This window comes from Amblyomma mixtum, chromosome 4, assembly GCF_055824585.1.
Source record: "Amblyomma mixtum isolate Tamu chromosome 4, ASM5582458v1, whole genome shotgun sequence".
Taxonomy (NCBI): domain Eukaryota; kingdom Metazoa; phylum Arthropoda; class Arachnida; order Ixodida; family Ixodidae; genus Amblyomma; species Amblyomma mixtum.
Window position 1 is genome coordinate 148,720,210 of NC_143015.1, and position 21,583 is coordinate 148,741,792.

A 21,583-nucleotide genomic window follows, 5' to 3' on the forward strand; every position below is an offset into this window, starting at 1 on the left:
TTCGACCTGAAGAATAAATATTTTGTTTTTGTCGTATTCAGTTGCATCCTATTTGAGTTTAACCATGTATTTCAATTTCTAAGCCAACTATTAGCTTCCGCGCATATTTCATGTATGTTATTTCCTGAGAAAAAGACGTTTGTATCATCTGCGCACGGAACAATTTTTTTGTGCCCTTGAATATTAACAATATCACTAACGTATAGTAGAAATAATACAGGTACAATAATAGGCCCCTGGGGTACTCCATAATGAATAGTTTCCATCTCCGATTCGACTTTATTTATTACTGTGAATTGTGACCTGGAAGTTAAATAGCTCTTTATCAGAGCAAGTGCTACACCTCGGATGCCGTAATAGGAGAGTTTACGCAAAAGAAGTTCATGCTGTATGCAATCAAACGCCTTTCGGAAGTCTAAAAAGATACCTAGTGTGAACAGTTTCTTTTCTATGTTATCAAGAATTTCTTCTTTAATTCCAAGAAGGGCTGTTTCCACCGACCTATTTTTGCAGAACCCATACTGCTCCTTCGTTATTATGTTGTGTGTACTTAGAAAACTGGTTATCCTATTGTTAATGATATGTTCTGCTATCTTAGAGAAAACAGAGAGGATTGATATAGGCCTGTAGTTATCTAAATCATCAAAGATCCTCCTTTATGGATGGCTGTGACTCTTGCTAACTTCATTTTGCTTGGAAACTCGCCTGTTGTCATGATAAGGTTACAGATGTGGGCTAATGGGACTGCTACAATACCACACACTGCTTTTAATGGTTTTGGCTTTATGTCGTCTGGGCCAGAAGCTGAATTATCTTTCATGGACATAATTATTCCCTGCACTTCATATTGGTCTCTTGGGGCCAAGAAAAGAGTCGAGGAGCAGTTATTATCAATATAATGTTCACAGGGTATGGCAAGAGGGACATTACCTTTAGAAAACGCACGTTTCGTATGATTTTGCGCCCTCGCTGAAGTGTTACATGAGAAAAGAGCCATATCCACAAACTGCGCCGACGAATCCTCTGTAGTAGCTCAAAGAGCTCGTTAGAAAAAAAAAACAACTTCAGAAGATGCAAGTGCAATGGTGACTGCGCAATCATAAGCAGTAAGTAGGTTCCTACAGAAAACCAGTCGAAGGCGACGCTTTAGTCAAGAGAGGCACGCGGAACAAGTGTACTGAAAAAAAAAGAAAGCTTGTGACAGCACTTGTGCAGTTGCAGCTGCGTTAGTCGTAGATGACGCGTAGATACCGAACAGGATGTCTGTTCTCCTACAGGATCTGCAACAGGCACATCCTGTACAATTTTTTTAAACCTTGTTCGAATATTGCAGCTGGCACTGGGACAGTCAGTTTGTCTACGTTCATAACTAGCAGGATGCCAAGTAGGGCTAGTTTGGTCAAGTTCATTTTAAATACATGTACAGCGCGAACAGAGACGACTTTAACGGAACATCTTGCTGAGCTAGTTGGTGGAGCATTGTGCAAATTTAACACAAACCACGACAGAAAGACGGACAGGATGGGTGCTCTCCTGTCCATCTTTCTGTTGTATTTTGTGTTAAATTTAGCGCTGTGTTTACCTTCTTTTGGAATAGAGACGACAGTCCAAGAAGAAGTGCACAACACAAGCGCTGTCTCGCAAATAAAATTTTATTCTTCTAAAATGTCCATATGAACTCTGATTTTACAGCTTCCTGAGTTCCTTCTTTTAATCAGCACGGATCAACCTCAAAAAACGGGCACACACATATTTTGTCGTGTGTGAGGTATATATAGCTTAATTTTATAGGAAAAGGTAACGATTTTTTAGCAATGGTTTAATCAGCCCGGATAATCCTCAAAAAAACAGCTACACACATTACCTCTAGTTAGAGAAGCTCGCTAGCTTATTTAAATCCACCTTTTTCCCGTGAACTCTTCACGTATTGAACTGTATTTGTGTTAATATTAGGTAACTTTTCTAGAAATTAGTTCTATTAATTACGGAAATTAGTTACATTATTACGACTTGCATGTGCCAGTATTTTTGCCGTTTTATGTAGTTACTGTGTTACCGATTAGCTATTGCCATGTTCGAGGCTCGGTTGTCGGAAGTGCTTATGTGCCAAAAATGTTATTCTTCAGATATTCACAGCCTGCGCATTTTGTGTTAAGCCTCTATTGGTATTGCTTTAATATATTTGCAGTAAGCTGACATAAATAACGTATTGCTCATAAAAACCACCTGCTTACCTATAGCTTCCCAATAAAATAATGATTTAGGGATTATATTAGCGTCGATTGGTTCAAAATATTAATCTGCAAATAAATACACTCTCTTTTCATTGTTGAAGTACGCTCTACCTCAGCGCAGGGAGGACAAGACTATAGAAGTAAGCTTTCGTTAGGAAGACACCCCTGTCATTGCGAAACCCAAGCTAAATTCAGAATTTTTTAATTACTGTGTTATCCTTATACAGAGTGGCAGAAAACAGAAGGACATTTACATCTGGAAAGAACACACAAAAGTCTAATGAAGTTCAGTTTTAACGTCAGTCAGTTGGAATGAACCTCTGCGGCCTCAAAGCAAAAAAAACACTGCTTTCAATTTTATTTCTGCTTATCCCAAGCGACTGGTAATCTTCTCATGTGCGTGTTCAGTAATCGTGAAGCCGTCATTGATAAATTCACTCATCGATACTAGATAAGAATACAAATTAATGCATGAAGCAGGGTTAACATCTTTTTTTGTGATCAGGGAACACTGCAGATGCTATAAAAATAGCACAAAAATGGTCTGAACGTTCGAAGTGGTCCCTGTGGAAGGCACAACAAATGTCATAGCCGAAGTAAGAACATCGAAATGGTCATCCTTTTTTGAGTTCGTCGAAGAAACCCAAGTTAAAGCGGGTAATCTGGATTTGTGCGTTGTACAGGACGTGAGAAACCTAAGTAGTGAAATTGTAGAGAACACAGTGCTACAGATGCAGCTGCGAATAACCCTGCGGTTTCAATTCTGGGCTCTTGTTTCTTTCTGCTTTGTTCTTTGTCGCTGCAATCATGCCTTGTGGGGCGTACAGCGCTGCCGCCACGCGTCCAGGACGGCTAAGCCGGTTGGACCCCCTCTGATGCCGACCGGCGGATACGCTAGAGTTCGAGCTGAACCACTGTCGCACGTTTCGCTACTGAACCTTGTTGCTCCTAGTTTCCCATCTCAAATACTTTTGGTGCCTTATTTGACACTCCGGTGTACTTGCGCATTTCAGTTCAAATTCCTCTGTCCACAGTAGCGTTCGTTTCTACAGGAGTCATCGTATCGGAGCCGTTATCATAAAACTGACTGTCCAAATACCTAATACAAGGTCTCCGCTCTCTAAAGGAATGCTGGAAACGGAGCAGAGAGCAAAGAGCAAAGACGATTTAAGGCGGTTTTTCGCAGAACTGAAAGCGAGCAAGGAAAGAAACTTGGGTATAAGGAAGGTTCCCTCACAACGAGACTATTAGATCTTGGACAGGCACACGATAACAAACGACAGGATTTCAACATTACAGGTTTAGAGCGGAGAGCAGCCAACAGCATCTCGGCTTTTCATCCGTGCGTGAGCTCCATCGAGCGCCATAAAATTCGACACCGTACGCTGTCGAAAAGAGGATGGCGCTTCTTTCTTACTACACCTGTCACAGAGTAAATCGGTTTCTGGAGGCGTCACTGCAGCGGAAGTATCCTCGCTTTGTGGAGGATCAATCAACCTTTTTTTTATTTTCTCTATATTAGAGAAGGAGACAGGACTAAAAGCTCGAAAGCTTGACAGAGGTCCTGCCCCCTTTTTTCACGCTGGCATTGCAACAGACAAGCGGCAATAAATTCTGCGCTATACATTATAGCACAAAAGCAAATAACACACCTTGAAAAAAAAGCAAAAAGTACCAACATAAAAATACATGCAGCGTCATGACACAAACTTGTTCAGAAAAAATTTCTTAATAACGGTATTTGAATGCTGGAAAGGGTCAAACATTTCTTTGTTTAAGTTTTTTAATAGCACTGGCAGCGTATACGAGATAGATTGTTGTGAGTAATATGCTCTAGGTGTAGGAACTAGCCACATTTCTTTATTTCTGGTTTGTGGAATATGGGTGTTTTTTGCAAGTTCTGCCAAATTACCAACATAATTTTCATTGCTCCGCGAAGCACTTTTGAAACTCATTAAAAGTCTGTGTTCGTGTAAAGCTAAGACTGGCAGGATTTCATATTTTAAAAAGAGGTCACTCGTAGGGAAACAATACGGAACACCAGCAATGCATCTCACAGCTCTTTTTTGAAGAAGATGTAACTTGGTCATGTTCGTGATACCGGTGGTACCCCAAACGATAATGCAGTATTGTAAGAGAGATAGAATTAAGGAGTTATACAGCAACAGCCTAAAGGATGTCGAAACTTACCCTTTAGATTCTTTTTCGCCGTACAAGGAGTGAAGCTTTTCCTGAGCAACCAATGTGATGTGCGTTTTACAAGAAAGAAACTCGGTGTTGACGGGAACTGCTTCTTGTTTGATAATTATTTTTCGCCGAAATACGGGTTCTACCCTGAAAAATGCATATTAATATTTTAAACATTATCTTCTGGTCTTGAAGGTAATTGGAGGGCTCCTATGATACGGCGATTGGCTTACTGTTTTAACAGGTACTAGTTACTGTAGAATGGAAATAGGAGTAGATGTAATTAAGCCTGAAATACACATCACCGTACCTTTCAAATAAAGTGACGTTAAATTGTGCTTCGGCGGCAATTATCATTTTTGCCTAGACATCCAGGAAGGTGGTATGTACCCAATGGAGCTCTCCGCGGTAAAAGTTTTGGAAAGCGGTCACTGTTTGCATCAATATGGCTTCTCCACTAAGGTCGAACTTTCCTTGAAGTACGAAGTTTCTGTGGAAACTGTAAATGGTGCCTTGGTAACCGTACGGTTGGGCTTGACTTGATAGCAGTGAGTAATTGCTTCCTTATTTCTGCACTAATATATACAAATCGCACATCATGCTATAAATAGACTGGTGAAATAACAGAGGACTCACGGTTCTGCTTCTTTTCGAAAACAAAAAAATAACATGGATGTGCAGTGCAGAGAAAACCTTCGGCAGGCATCGAAAAGTTCTAAATAGGATGGCCAATCTTGCCATTGGAGCTTTCAGGACCGATACTCAGGCTACTACTACAATGACTCTCATAGCTTATAGTTGTGACTTTCCTAATTTTCTAGTTCTGATTTTGAGATTTCGGAGTAACACCATTCCAAAGCCAAAAAGTTGTGTTTATTTCCCTGAGGTGTTAGTTTGCACGGAAATACTTTTAAGACCATTCCACAATAGTAAACGAATTTTAAAATCATTGCCTACGCTGTGCGGCTGGATTAAACCAACTGGTAGCCATCAGGAACGGCACAGTTGATTACTGGTTTGGAAGCTGGTAGTCAGCGAAACCGATTAGTAACTTTTTCCAAAGCGATAATAATCGGGGAGTTTAACTACAAAGAACAATTTTCCGTTCCATCTTTCCACGTGCCACACTCTGCCGCTCGCTTACAACACTGCGCACTGTGAACATGACGTGCGTGATACAGGAAGCGAGAGAGACTGACAGCTGTAAAGTACGTAAAGCAGAATTCAAGCGACTGCATTCATTTGTCAGTTTCACCTTGCGTAGGCGAAGTAGCAAACGTCCTTCTCCGCAATAAATATTGCAAATTATCGCCACCACCTTCATCAGCTTGCATTCAGTGCGTTAGCCGAGAGTACACTTCAACCCGGATCATCAGGCTGCTTCCGGACGTATGCGATTCGCCGCCTACGCGTCTCGTAGCTGCTGTGCACGTTACATGGTCCCGGACACACATTAATTAAAAAAAAAACTAACGTCTGTGATATCTCGTTGCAATCGCATGGCTGTAAGCCCTAGCACCAAATGTCCTCTTCGTTAGGTATATATAAACCACAGTAGCGAGCTCCAAAAGCACACTTGGCTGCTCTCGGTTGCTTCAACGCCGCACCATTCTGTCACCTCGGCTTCTTGGAACTCTACAATGAGCACCGTGGCTATTTCCCTGGTCTTGGCCTTTGTGGCATCGAGTCAGCTATGTCTCGTCAGCGGTGGTGAGAATCTTTATGACGTTGCTTAGTTAGTGGCTCAATACAGATCCCTGCAAAGAGCTCTATACTGTCGGTTTGGTCAAATGTACCCCAAGGAACGATGCCTGTTGCTTAAAGATGGCACAGAACGGCTCAGATTTTTGATTATAGCCTGCAGACCTGATTTGCGTTTCCGTGCAGCCCGTAGTATGGAACATGTAGAGAAAGCCTCTGCATCGCTTTTTGCGAGACATATGCATGAGCAAAAGCATTTTCGCTGCAGCTTTACAATAGGTTCGCTTTGGTCAAATATTTTAGGGGAATCCCCCAAGGTAGAGTAGATTTGTAATAAGGGAGTAATTACTCATTGACGTCCACATGAACGCAGCCATACGGCTGTAGAAAGCTGTATAGCTTTCCTTGGTGGACGTCATGAGTAATTACTCCCTTATTAGGCTCGTTTTAAGAGTGAGTAATTATTTTGGAACGCACCTTCAGGGAAATCGTGTTTGCATTTCTTATATACACCTTTCATTTCGTTGTGGAGATATTGTAACGTGGCGGGCAGCCGAAGAATGAGGCGTGATGAACCATGAACAAGAGATGATTTAATGGCCGCTGGCCTAGCGCGAGCGCTCCGTCCCGCGCCACTGCCAGCTTCGTCGTCTTCGTGACAATATTAACGGTCTCTCGATTTGCATTTTGCGATCTTTGTCGGTTTAACACTATGTAGAAGAAATGCTAATGTAAACGTGACACTTTTTACTTTGTAATAGTTAAGCGCCATGCCGATGGTTCAACAAGACAGGCGTTTTAGACACACATGCTATAACAGGGCATAAAAGGAAAAGTCTTTATCTAAAACTCATATTGTGCTTCCCATAAGCACTATTCTCAAAGGAATGAGGCTTAGGGTGGACTTTTTTTCCTGAATTTATGAAAGAGCCAGAAAAAATAATGAAACCAACGACGCAACGGAAACAAGAAACGCAGCCTTTGGTCAACTGGCACCTTCTTTGACTTTCCTTCAAAGTTCTGCAATGAGCAAGTTACTTTGTTAAATCAAGAAATCAAATTTTTCCTCAGATATTTAGTGTTGTCTCACTTGTTTGCAGCTTTAGACCAAAGCTGGCTGCATATTTAGTTGCAAGGGCTTCTAAACTGGCATAGAACCTTGTCTTTACGTGTGTAAATGATGTGAGGAGCAGTGGAATGCCTAGTCAGCCATTTTACAGGAAAATTGATCACCCTGCAATACTGGAGCCATTTGATAGGTGTGATGCACGTAGACAGGTTCGACGTTATTTTTAGCAAACTTTCAGGGTCTTAAAAAATGCAGCGCCAGTTACGCACTGATTGCAGGTTATCTGCGCACATCTGTAGCCAACGTGCACAGATTGATCATTTCCGGATCTGCTTCGCGAGCAAGTGCGCAATAACGGTTCGCCGAAATGCGCCAGTGAAACAACTTTTCAGTGCATTTTCACAACGTGCCTAGAATCCGTACCCAAATTTATGAGGACTGACTGGGAAAATACTGACTTGAAAAGCTCCATCGAAATAGGCCGTGGGGCTTAAGAGTAAAGTCGTGCTTGGAAAGCATCTAGCAACCGTCGTTATCTGAAACATCCATGACGGAGCTCGCACAAATGAACCCGCTTTAGGATACTGACACAAAAGAAATGGTTTTTTTCGACTACTAATTCCAGTTACGCAGGGTAATACCTCGTGAATCAAGATCGTGTGAAAGTCTGCTTAGGCCATAATCTTGCTTTTGATAACTTTGTCGGCTCCTTTAAGCATATGCGAACGTGTTGGGAAGGAATATTCACTAAAAATGTAGTCAAATATTGTCTGGTGCTTTCCCACCAAGTGCACCCCCAACATGGCTCATAACTCTTTGTTGTTTGCTATAATCCAGGCAGCACCATGCCACAGGGCGACTGCATTGACGCCAACTTACCTGATATATTTGGAGTTGGAGAGGTAATCCATGGTTTCTTTTTCTTGAACATTTTAGCAGCCGCCCCTGAAGCAAAAAAAAAATGTCATCGCTTTCATGAGTGTCACAGGTACCAGAATTACGATCCTCAAAAGATTCTCATGATAGAAGTATATTCAGAAACAATAAATGACTCGACTCGATTGTATTCTTCGAAAAATAGACTTATTGTTTTAGCTCATAACATTACTTTCGCGATATAAGAGAGCTCAGTTTTGGCGACATTCTAAATAATAAGAAAGATGCTGGTGCAAGCCTAATTTATTCTTAAAGTAGTATAGACACCTAACTTTTGGGTGCGTGTTTCCTTGTTTGCAACGATGCGTAAGACATTATCGCGCATGCATTACCACGTGGTACTCTCCTACGAGAACTTAATAATTTATAATCGAATTTCTTTCTCGTGCTGTTTCGGCTTCGGTTTCAACAGCCGACCGATAACCTTGACGTAAAAGTGAGGTTAGAGGTCACGTGAAGCATAAAAAAACTGCAATATAATCGCTGCTTCTACATTTACTGCCACTCCGGTCATTGGCGAAGGCTGGCTTAAGCACTGTAATGATTTAAAACGATGAAGCAGCGGTTAAATCAAACGTTTTTACATGCCTCGAGTAAAGTATAACCAAGATTTGACTACAGCCTTCGTTCGGTTGTTAAAACCGAAACAGGATGACAGAAAAATTCGATTATAAATTATTAAGCAGTCGTAGGCGAATATCACATGGAAATTTATGCGTACGAGTGTCTTCTGCATCGTTACAGAGAATGAAGCATGTCACCAAAATTAGGTGTCTATACTCCTTTAAGGGTTAATCAGCGAAGTATTCGCAGGATCGTATTTAGAGTGGCATATCTGGCCCATAGAAAACCGATGGGGATCAATAATACAAAAGCAGTGAAAAATTACAACGAATAGGAAACAGTTTTTGCTTGAGAAGGAATAAAAAATGAAAAAATCATTTTTTTCTGCACTGTGAGAAAGACGTGGTACTTAGGAGTCAGGACGTACCTTCTCAAAGTGAGATTAGGGCTGTCGGAATGCCATTTAGTACGCCATGCAGTGATTTATTTGTTTCATGCGCAGGGATGAAAGAAGACAGTGAACGGTGGTTTTGTTTATCTCTAGAGGGCATTCGTTTAAACCTTCTCCAGCAACTTGGAGCGTGGGCTTCTTTTGAGCTCGCCATAGTACAGTAACAATATCATTCACTTCAGTACGACTCCCCTAACAAGAAACTGAAAGCCACGAATTTCATGGTTGCATAATGACAATTCAAAATAGTATTGTCCGCGCAACAATTTCTCAGCTTGTGTAAACGCTAACCACCATTTTTGCTCTTTCTAGTGCTTGCAAGGCGACCTCTACCTCTGCTCAGGCGAAACGGTAAACAGACACTTCTTCTTTACATAGTTTTCAACCGAAACGTTTTGGACTTAATACAGGTGAGGAAGTTAACGAAGCTTGTGAACGGACTAACCACATGGTTATCTTAAAGACCCCAATATTTGCCACTGTTTATGCATAAATTAAAGAAAGAACCGGAGGAAAGCATTGCGTCCCAATACTGAAACCTAAATACTACTCTATAAGAATAAAAGAGATTGTAGCATGCGCCTGTTCTACTACCACTGACGAACACGCTTTTACTCAGTGGCAAGCGTCTACCATGTTCACTGGCTCCCTATGCGGGCAGTAATTATGTATAGAGCTTTGTGAAACAGCACTCAAAACAAGAACCCGGAACATATGGTTGTTAACGAACATTGCTCTTGCTACCTCTTGACTCTGTTCATGCCTTTCGTTGCTAAGCAAAATTTGAACGCAACGTTCTACACCACGCTCAGGCGCGATTAACTCAGCTGAGACAAGCTGGTGGGGCTGATCTGGCGCGTATTCCAGCCAGCTAGGGCTTTCTGGACTCGACGATGGAATTGTTCGCTCTCATAGTTGAAGGCAGAGCGACGATAAGCGCCGTAGACTTGCGACACGTAGAGAAGGCATGCCCGACGTGCGCATGATGCTTACGGATGGCTTTGTTTCTTTTTCTGACTGTTGCCAAAGGGCGCGGGTTACTTTGAGTAACCTGAAGTGCCAAAATACATGACCAAACTCTTCCGTCCGTGAGTTGTTCTTGACTACAGGTGATTGCTACACAGTAGCGATGTACGAAATAGGGATTAAACAGAAAAGTTTTTGAAGCTCTTCAGAGAATAGATAATCTCGAAAATCTGAACATATTTGTCATAGTCGCAGTATATACCGTACGATGCAAACTAAATAATCTGTGTTTGAGAACAACCTTGCATTGCCTCCAGTGCGCTGCATATTTCTGCTTAAAAATGATAGCAGTAATGATAATGGGTGTTTAATAGTTGTTATGTGTTAAAGTCTTCGACAATTGCATGACTCCTACAGGTTCGTGCCTGCCCTCAGAGAGGTGTTAGTACTTACTTCTCTCAGTATTTTATTTATTCTGTAAAATAAAGCCAGACATTTTCGACAAGAATACCTTGCTAAGCCCGCTTATTTATTCGCTCACACGGGTGACCAACCCTTCCTAATAAAAAATATTAATTGCCGAAAAAAACATTTTTAAATGTGTATGCTACGCTCTCCCTTTACATGGCTGGAATTGCTTCCCAGGTCGAATTGCCACCGGTCTCTCTTCGTCCTTTACCGGATTTTTAGATAGGCACATTTGTAACCCTTAAGGTAAAAGAATAGTTTTGATGCTTGTTTCTAGTCGCACTATTGTTGTGTTCTGTATATAGAACCTAAAGCCTACACTTAATTGTGTTTCTTACATTCCCCCTGAACTAACGCCGAGAAAGCTGCTGTAAGAATTTCTATAAAAAATTGAATTCTTTTATTCACCTTTCTTCTTGTGATAGGGGTTTTATGTACAAAAATTTAAAAATGAAAGAATTTCTTGCACGAACTTGGTTTTCCTCATGGACATAATTTGTTGAGTTGTTAAGGTAATATTTCTCCCTACATAAGAGAACAGTCCATAGCGGGGTCACAACTCGTACACTGCTGAATAGTAGCTTCAGAAGTGGTGTATAAAAAAACTATTAGACATTTTACTTCTCACAATTTTCTTCTTTACCCTGCAGAACCTGACTTCCGGACTTCGGAAGCTTGTGCGAGTGAGTATACTGAACCTTAATACATCACTTCTATGCACCCCCTATACAACTCGTATACTTGACGATGGGAGATTAACAGAGCGGTTTTTAAGCATTTTACGATGTAAAGCCGAAAAAAATTATAGCGCGAGAATTTTGTATGATTATCAGAAAATGATGGGAGGGAGTGTAAATTGACCGGTTACTATTTATCTTCTGGCAGAATGCAATATAGAACCCTGAAGACATGAACCTTGGTTTCTTTTTTTTTTGTGGCGGCAACGTAATGTTAATATTCTCGCTTTCTCAACGATGTTGACAAAACGAGTGGGAAAAAAAAAGAATAAAAATTTCTACCATTTAACATTATTCTCACCGTTTTTTCATCGCTTTTAGTGCTCTGCAGAAGCCGCTTTGAGAAACCTCACTCCAAGGAATGCCCTCGTCGCGGCCCAGAAGTTGGCAGCGGTCGCAGTGAAGAAACTTCCATTTCTCCGTAAGTTGAATCTTTCTTCTCCACTTCACCAAATGAGCAGTTAGGAGTGGCGCCCTGACGATCTAACTAATGCTGCGAGAAAGACACACGGGTGCAACTATTCCTTTTTACTAATTGAACTAATCTGCTCTCTTGTGTAGCGCATTAAAGTAGCACCACCAAATTATTAGACCTGCCACATTTAGAACCTTTTCTTAGAGATGGGCAACTGGCAGTTGCGCGACATGTCAGCCATGTTCAAACTTGGATCAGAATAGTGGCATGATTGTTAGAAACTGTGGTTTGTACCGAGAATTGAGAGCTCTTGTATAGTAACTATGATGATTATTTGCACCCCGCAGCTTCTCACAATCTAGAGTAGTTTCTTTCCCAAATAGTTTATCAAAAATTTCAAGCGAAATTGATCGCTTCTCTAAAAATAGATCTGATCGCATAGAGGGCTATGGTTTACTTTCTTTCCGATTTTTGCTTGCCGCATGTCAGCTATATTTTTCATCATACAGAGAAAGAAACATTCAACTTCGTCTACACCCAGAAAGTGACATGAATTCGTTGCAGAAATACGCGCACATGAGCGAACAGAATTTATTTGTTTCGCAAAAATTTCCTCGCTTGATTAGATAACTACCACTTACAATAAGCAAAAGCCAAATATGCGGATCTTTTATCTAAGTTGTGGTGATGTTAAGTAAAAAAAAGATTTTTTCTTCTTCAGTATAGCAACCAAAGTAGCTCTTACGTTCTCATGTCACCACAGCTTTTTCAGTATGGCGAATGGAAGGGTAGTTTCTTTCGGCTAGGAAGGAGCACTCCTAGGTTTAAAGGTTAATTCTGTTTTTGTTGCCTGCGCGTTTTGATAAATAACTACACATATCCTAAAAGCACGGACATAGTCTAGGTATTGTAGTGCCTTCAAAAAATGTTTTAAAACTTACGTTGCGCTTAAATGAGAGCTCGTCTGTGTCAAGAGGGTGCAGTATTCTATTCACAAACAGCCTACTTCCCATAAAAAATGACGTTTTTCAACCAGGAAAAGGCAATAAAAACAAATCTGTCACCCCACCGGCAATTTCACAGGGCAGAGTGCAGTGAATGTATATATGCATTTTGCAGACGTCTGGGGTTTAAGAATAATGTAACTGACTTCTGATCTGTGATAATGGACTCCTTTTTACCTGAAAATCACGAATTTCCGTCGAGTTACGGGGAAATGTTTTGCTGTTTATTTACTGAACTTTGTTCGGCAGATATTTCTTTTGCTGCGTAAAATACACGTAAACATAGCGCGAAAGCAGCAGAATATTTTTGGTCAGAATAAATATTGGATAAAGTAGCCTTTCTTGCCCAATTTATGCGCAGAAGTCAAGACCGAAAGAGATTAATCAGAATATAGTCCAAGGTTCGACGGAACACCGTCTGGTCAGGGTGAAGCATTATTTATTCACAAAGGAAAATTGGGTCACTGACCAAGTCAAAAAATGAAAAATGACGTTTCGGGTCCCATACGGGGCCCTTGTTCACAACAAGGGCCCCGTATGGGACCCGAAACGTCATTTTTCATTTTTTGACTTGGTCAGTGACCCAATTTTCCTTTGTGAATAAATAATTAATCAGAATAGCCGCACTGATGAAGCCAATGCGCTAAGCAAAGACGGCCGGCTGTATTTTATGCAACAAATTTAATAATACAGGCCAACCAACCTTCAGACTAACTAAGCAATGGCGGGAAGAATTCAACGGATACCCAGTTTCCATTTTTCTACGAGCTGTCTAATCCGGTGACACTGCAGTACCTACTTCCCGAAACACAAGAGCAAAAAAGTTAAGAAAAAGTTAATGTGAGGCAGGCAAGTAGAAAGGTTAGAAAATGGCCCATTTCTTACACTTAAAAACGAGGCACCTAGCTTGCCATGGCGTTTAGAGTTATTGTCGGGATCTAATGTTTTGGATACCTCTCGTACTCCATAACTTCAACTCACACGGAAGTTCAGCTCATTCTCTAATGCGCAACTAATTGTATCCTATCCACAGGGATTTTTAGTGCCGCTAGAAGCACCAATTGACTCGTACTGCATAAAAGCTGCGCATTTAGGCAAAACATTGTATTATTTCTTCAGTAGCTCCGTTTACATCTATAATCCTGATTGATTAATAACCCGAAAATCGTGCTTCTTCCACCAAGTATCTGACTACATAATCGTTTAGAAACGCGTTGCTTCAGGCTTTGCATGTGTCATTTTATTCGGTAAAGGGAGTACATAAACATTGAATTCTTCCCTTCGCTATTTTTTCACTCTCAGAATAACGTGTTCATCTGCAGCTGTGGGCATTTTTCTTCCTTCTAGGATTTTTCATCGGCTGGATCGTACCAGGCGAATTTGACTCGAGCGCTTCTAATGCGAGCAGCATCTGCCAAGGAGCTATAAATATCGGCTTTCCTGGAAGCATCGGAAATGTAAGAGTGCACAAATATTCGACATCAACTTTCCGGCACGCTTGCGTGTGTTGGGGAACATAAGTAGTTAGCATTTTTTTAGAAAAATTAACGGTCCTGAATTCTCTGTTGGTAGAAATTCGGTGCACAAGTACAATGTACAAGTCTTCTTCTGGGACAGGACATAAATAGGGCAGTTGCGGAGGTCGTCCAGGTATGTTTAGAGAACCGCGAAACAGAGGCGACTAGAGGAGTAAAAGAAACTGAATTTTGAGGTAGTTCAGACCTCACTAGCGAGATGTCGACGGTCCTCCTATGCTTTCTTCCCAATTGCATCGTTTAAAAAGTGACACTTTCTTTATAAAACGTACGTCCACAAAACCCATATTGAAGCAATAATAATGGAACTCAAATATTAATATCCTATTAAGCTTTCCGTCACCTTAAAAGCGTTTGGCTTCTCTCTAGATAGTTTCTTCTTCATAGAATCAATAAATTCTGCATATGCATTAGACGTCGCCGCAGTAGGTGGCAGTTCTCTGTGGAATTCATTTAAATCAATCAAGGGTACTACATTCTTTATTCAATTATTCAAACAAATATAAACAGAAAAGAAATATCAATTTGGCACTTCGGCTGTAAAACGTTACCTGGCTGTTTTACAACCTTTTCGTCGGGACTGCTAAAGTTAGATAGATTTTATGGCAGAAATATAACTTTTTTTGAGTGCTTTCCTTGAATCTGTACTCCAAATAGGTGCTCCTGTATTAAAATGCCTGCTTTACAGTCATGAATTGCGAGTGTGACTTGTTGCCAAACCTTTATTTCTAACAATTCACAGTGCCTCAAGAACACGCTGAAGACGTGCGACAACGGAACTGTAGTTGATGTGAGTATCGAACATGCGAATCAGTTTGAGTTCTCTTCGACACAACAGTGTACTCAGTCTGTTACAAAGCGGATCAAAAATATATGACTCCTACTTTTCGGTGTGGGTGAATGGCTGTGACATTAAAGGAAAAATCGGAAATTCTGTCGGATGTCGAAGCCTTAGTGTTGTTCGTTCAGTTAGAAACACTTGGTGTTATATTTTTGCTCATTCCATTTTCTAAGATAAAGATGAAAATAGCTCTGCCACTTTAGCTAGGAATTATGCGAGACTACGGGAAGGAGCAATGGAAATATTCATGGCAATCCTTTGTAGCTATTTGAAGGGGCTACAAATACTGCGCAAATGTAGTAGCGTTAAGTGCCTTTCTTACTACAAATATCCCAATTTCTCTAGTGTCCATGTTAGCAACTGCGCAACTGTATCGAACACCTAAAAAGAAGATATGCTCGCTTGAACTTATCAATGCAAATCCCAGGTAGCGACCGCTTGATTTGATTAAGAACGCAGACTTTCGAGTCCCTCAAGCAGTGAGAGGCACAACGTTTGACGCACGTGGAAAAGCTAAACGTAAACACTTGCCTGTCACTAACCTAGCTTCGGTTAAAGAACTGATTATTCACATCTGTGGTGCGTGAAATCACCAGTCCCTACAGTATAAATAATGTGTATCGCCTTCGCCGCACGCTGCTACGCTGATCTGCATGCTGCGAAGGCAGGACCCATCAAGCTGTTTTACTCATATTTACCTGCCTTGCGCGCAACATTCATTTCTGTAGCGGAATAAATTACCAGGGGAGGAGGCCTTGCATAGCTTCTCCGTCAACGGGCGAGGCCGGCTCCCTCTGCCCGCACACCTGCCTGACAATAGCGGCAGACGATAAGATCATGTGTTGCCTTTTAGGCGGTGTTGCCTCATGTGGTTTCTTTCTTTCTTTCTTTCTTTCTTTCTTTCTTTCTTTCTTTCTTTCTTTCTTTCTTTCTTTCTTTCTTTCTTTCTTTCTTTCTTTCTTTCTTTCTTTCTTTCTTTCTTTCTTTCTTTCTTTCTTCTTTCTTTCCTTTTTTTCTTTCCTTTTTTTCTTTCTTTCTTCCTTTCTCTCTTTCTTTCTTGCTTTCTTTCTTCCTTTCTTTCTTTCTTTCTTTCTTTCTTTCTTTCTTTCTCTCTTTCTTTTTTCTTCTTTCTATCTTCTTTCTTTCTCTCTTTATTTTTTCTTTCTTTCTTTCTTTCTTTCTCTCTTATTTTATTTATTTATATATTCATTCACATACCTGCAGCGCCCGGTAACGGGCATTACTGTAGGGGGAAAGAGAAAAATGATACAAGTGGCACAATTCAGCAACACAAAAATGTAACGCTGTGTTAAAAAGGTAACGCAAGGCACACAACGTATTCAAACAAGAAAGTGGATATTAGTGATAAAAAAAAGAAACTGTTCAAAACAACGTATATACAAGAATTGGATACAAAAACTACAGTTGTGTATACAAAGATGTCTTGCGATTCGGGGCGTCGTGTTTGCGATTGACTGTGTTTTAGAAGTTACGAAAGCATTGTATTTCTCCCGTTTGCAGTTAACGTTCCTGCAGTCTCTGACCTCGGCTGGTGAAGTAAGTTAATAGTTTTTCGGAATACGTTATTTCGTTATGTTCTCTCCACTCGAATCTTCAATGATTGAGCATCTTAAAATTTAAGAGAAGGGGGTAGGTATCACGATTTGAATGATTTCATTCTGGGTTTCTCACCCTGCAGTACGAAATAAATCATACCTGCCTCCTTATACCGGACACTTCGGAAACAGGAAATACCTTCAATGTTTTTTTCTTGTTTTCCAGACGCATACAATAAGCGGCTTCTAAGCACAGAGTTTAGAGATAAATTTTTCCACTTTTTAAGCTAACAGAGTTCCCTAAATGCATTATCCAAACAGAACCATCTGCCACACCGTATTGCGTTACTCCAACGATACCTTTTAGAATTGCCCTTTAATCCAGCTCTGGCTGATCAAACTGAGGAACTCCACAATGCTGAGAAGCCTTTCCTATACAGATTAAAATGATTCGTAGCTTTCTACTACGGCGTGCTTTCTAGCCGTAGAAATATTTTTATGTTTTTACACACATCACGACAATAGGCTGTTAAACAATTTTTGAGACCGCTGTACGCTAAGCGCATAATGAAAAAATACAATCAATAGAAGAAAATGTGGTTATTTTAAAGCACTTTTTGAGAACTATTTCTGCACGTGAGGAAGAAAACACTACCACATCGAGTGGTATTACAGATATCACTCACTTCGCGGAAGGTTAGAGCACTAGTAACGAGTTAATGTCAATTTAAGGAGAGGAGATGCGCAAAGGAAAATATTTCTTTTGTCTATTAACCTGCAGCAATTGCACAATCAAACCCCATTACCTTGATGTTCTGCATTCTCCCTCGTTTTTGTTAAATACGTGGCTAGGTCAAACTGTATCATGTTTATTCAATTCTTGTCCATACCGCATTTATTTAATGTTCGAAACACTTTCCATCGCCTCAGATTCTATATAACCTTGATAAAAAGTTTTATAATAAGTGTATTAATACATTTTTATAGAAAACGCCAGCAATTCATTTCCATCTGTTCTATTTAATCACGCGATAAATGAGCAATCAATAAAATTCTAGACAATCCTTGTGATATGTGCGCTGCACAAACGCAACAGATTCGATTGTGCACTCAATCGGCTGCTAATTTGTTTTCTTTGCAGTGCGTCTTCTTTTATCTTCTGACCAACGCCCCGTTAAAGGTGCTCATGAACATTGGTTGCGACATTTCGCAAAGCGCGGCTACTGTGTTTGGGCCTAACAATGGAATAAGCAGCATGTTGTCCATGACGTGTAAGTATCCGTAAAAAAAATGACGAATTGTGGGTAACGTGCAGCGCTTCATTCCAACCACTGCAACAGAAACGAATGCGTGTTTCTTCTTAAATGTCATATATTTTTTTTTCATATTAAGTATTTATAACTGTTTACATATACTTGCTCCGTTTTTGTCTTCTTCACGCTTCTCTTACAATAAACCGAATCTCTAACACACACTTGAACGTTAACGGCGCTTACCTTGTCCAAAACGCTTTCATGTTCTCTAAGGATCTTTATTTCTGTTTGTTCACTGCGACAGTCTTGGCAGAGCAGCTAGTGATGACTACAGGCGGCAACTGTTTAGCCTGTGAGCACTCCGTGCAATATATGTAGTACAGCAGAGGCAGAGCAAAATTATGGACGTAGTAGTATCGTGCACTCGAGAGGTCAGGCTGAAATAGGGTGGGAAGCAAAAGCAGACGTTGCAGTACTGTTCCACATCGTTGATGCATGCAGTAGTTTTAGTCTTTATACCTAATTCCTGGACATGCAAGCAAGTAAAGCGTGATTGATATGAATAAAGTAATCATTTTGTTTAGAATTTTTGGCAAAATACAGAGGTCCAGGCTAAACGCCTCTGTAGTCAGAACTCGGAAATAACTACAGGATTAGGAGATATAAGCAGCAAAAAGATTTGCTACTAGTTTTCAGAGTCCTCCCGGTCGCAAACTAGCGTCACGTGAGACTCTATTTTCACTAGAATTTTATCGACAGTTCCTGCTGGACGAGCTTCCTTCGCTAATGTTTCTAGGTCTTCGCAGTGTTTAATTACGAAAATTCTGTACGTCTGATTTTGAAATTAAACCTCTCAAACAGTATCATACGAAAGTATACATAGTGAACTCGAAGAGGCTGCTGTTTTCCAGATTCCTTCACAGTTTTAGGACTCTCAATATTTCAGCTATTTGCATTTGCGTGGCTTTTTTTGAAAATAAACTTTCGGAATATATTCAGCTCACCAGCATTTCACTGGGCACGGTTACGCTGACCAATTTACTTACCTTTAGGAAATCATTTTACGCAGTGTTTTTCCGCCATGTGCATCTTGGCAAACGAAAATTTTGCGTGAGGTATTCCTAATGTACTTGAAGACAAATCTTTTTTTCTTATTGTTTACGATTACTGAAAATTCGGGCGCTTCGTGAAACATTTTTCACACAGCTCTATAAAACCGTCACCTACTTCGTTGCATTAGCTGCGTGTTACAAGGCTCAATATTTACTGTTTTTGATTCTGTAATACAGTATCTACGAGTGCAAACTTATTTGAAGAGAACTACTGCCTGATAATCGAAATGTGCTCGAGAGAAATGTGTTGTCGTAAGACAGGTCGATGCGCCACCAATGCTGCTGACCGAGACGCACACCATTAGGTGGCTTAAAGTCGCATTCGCTTCCAACATCATTTTTATTTTACTTGCTTCTGCAATAGTAACCCCGGTTTTGTCAAGGCTTCCCCTTACGGAAGTATTTCCTTGCCGACTCTCACTGATATACGCGACAGCGAGCGCCCAAACTTCGCGCTTAATTAGCGGGCTCTTTTTTTATCGTTGTTCGGCCCATTTAATTAGGTTAAGTGCAAATAATCCGAGAGCTTAGCTACCTGTCAGAGAAAACAATTTCTGGCAAATGGTTTCATGGGGGCCTATATAGGTATAGTAAAAGGCTGTTTTCCCACTCGTAGAAAACGCAGTTAGGAAAGTGCCATGTGCCACACAAGGTATTTGCGACCTCAAAAAAATGCATGATAATTTCATGCCTCTTACCACACCTGGAAAGAAGGCGATTTGCTCATTTGATAGTTGCTGCATAACTTTTAAACCTTGGGTTTCTTGCACTAGAGGCAGCATAATCAAGAAAATATCCTACAACAATGTGTGTTTGCTTTTATGTAATATTCAAACTTAAATGTCTCCTAGAATCTCTCTGTCTTTGACTACAAAATTTAGGTAACAGATTTTGGCAAGTGTATACCAAAATCCTAACGCAAACGAACTTGACTGAGAGGTTTGCTTTTAATTGAAAATACAAATCATTGTTGAAACTATAACGATAAATTCTGAACGCTTTGTATATACCATTGGAAGGAAGACTTTTGTAATCTTTACCACGTCGCTCTTTTTTTTTCCAGGCTATATGAAATGAAGAAAAGAACGTGCCAAAAGTATTGGTTGCGCAAGGACGTCTTGCTAGCAACCCTGAATAAATTTTTAGCACATTCTTTAACGGATGTGGTTCTTTCATTTGTATGATCGGTCGTCTCAAACATCGCTCCCTTTTCCTGATTCTTTAAATTGACAACTAGCAGAGGCATAGGCTTTGCTACAGATTTCCTTATTTTAGTCCTAAATACTCATACACAAACATGTTCAAGCATAAGGCCGGCAGCACCAGCAGATGTTTACAGGACGCTGCGGCTCCATGCTAATGATCCTCTGCAGCTGACATAAATACGCACCTTAAATCCCGGCCGCTGCGATCGCAATTCAATGGAAACGAAATGCCTGAGGCGCGTGTATTGTTAAATTTCATTGAACGTCAAGAACCCTAGGAGACAAAAATTATCCTTAACCCTGCCCTACGGCGTTCCTCATAGCCTGAGTCGGTTTGGGACGTTAAATCCCACAAAGTATAAACCCTAAGGTTTCCTGGTTGCGCGTGGGAGGGATCAAATTTATGGCACCACTTCCTTGTAACCCACGTGCCTATTATAGTTATGAACAGATTGAGAAGGCACATCTCATGCCCGCTGGCATTTCAGGCATTCGCCAATCGGTAAGAGCACGAAATAATTTTTTTTAGTTGATGCGCTGCAAGCAAAATGTTTCTGCCAATTTTTCGTAAACGCTGCCTGAATAGTGATTTCATAAGTGAATAACAAAAGTGAGCAAATACATCTGGCAAATAAAACGAAAGCAAGAAAAAGCTTGAAAAAAATAAAAAGTACGCATTTAAGAAAGCGACATAAAAGAGAGAATACTACTGCATTTTGGCAATACGAAACTTGGAAAGACCTCCAGTATTGAAGTTAAAAATTATAACCGCTGTTCAGCGATTTGGAGGTTGAAAAACTCAGTTGCTGCTCCATTGCTTCTAAAGAAGAAACCAGGCTGATGGGAAGCTCAGTTACGATATTATAAAATGGTGGAGATGTTAGTGGTGACAACAAACACTTACTTCGCTGACGGACCCCTTAGCAGCGACTTCACAATTTACAAGGACGAGACGATTAGCAGAAGGTAAGGGGGAGGGGGGTTAACTGTTAGAGGAAACCAGTTTGCTACCCTGCGCTGGGGGATAAGGATGAGGAATTATAAGGGTAAGAGAGAAAAGGGAGATATACAGAAAGCAGAAGGCGAACAGGCTTCGGCAAAGTCACAGCCTGTCGTGCAGGCGCGACGCTCTCAAGAACTGCAGCAGGGCCCGGCAGGCCCAGAATTTACAAAATTCTGACAAGGCGACTGAAGCAAGTTTCTTAGCTCTTGTTGCAGCACCATATTACACGTGTTAAACAACACGCAAGTGCTTATTCCTGCTATCTCTAACTGCGTAAATTTTTTCTTGTTCAAAACTTGCTTTTCATACACAGATAATGGAACGCCACTATTGCTACACCATTTTC

The 21,583-nt window shown here is 40.7% G+C and overlaps 1 protein-coding gene across 1 annotated transcript; it reads left to right on the forward strand.

The window, feature by feature from the left end:
- Positions 1-6,009: 6,009 nt before the first annotated feature.
- On the forward strand, positions 6,010-20,170 carry LOC149348714 (uncharacterized). The gene is made up of 10 exons (XM_089585889.1): positions 6,010-6,131; positions 8,029-8,093; positions 9,455-9,493; positions 11,227-11,259; positions 11,635-11,734; positions 14,080-14,189; positions 15,010-15,057; positions 16,630-16,665; positions 17,806-17,935; positions 20,093-20,170. Exons 1-10 carry the CDS (start codon positions 6,062-6,064, stop codon positions 20,104-20,106), a joined length of 645 nt encoding a protein of 214 aa, XP_089442015.1. The 5' UTR covers positions 6,010-6,061; the 3' UTR covers positions 20,107-20,170.
- Positions 20,171-21,583: the final 1,413 nt, after the last annotated feature.

Excerpts from the sequence above, each read along its gene's own strand:
- LOC149348714 (XM_089585889.1), top strand. The coding sequence starts at position 6,062 with ATGAGCACCGTGGCTATTTCCCTGGTCTTGGCCTTTGTGGCATCGAGT. Across the intron at positions 9,494-11,226 it reads ACCTCTGCTCAGGCGAAACG|AACCTGACTTCCGGACTTCG; the intron begins GTAAACAGACAC and ends TTTACCCTGCAG. Across the intron at positions 15,058-16,629 it reads ACAACGGAACTGTAGTTGAT|TTAACGTTCCTGCAGTCTCT; the intron begins GTGAGTATCGAA and ends TCCCGTTTGCAG.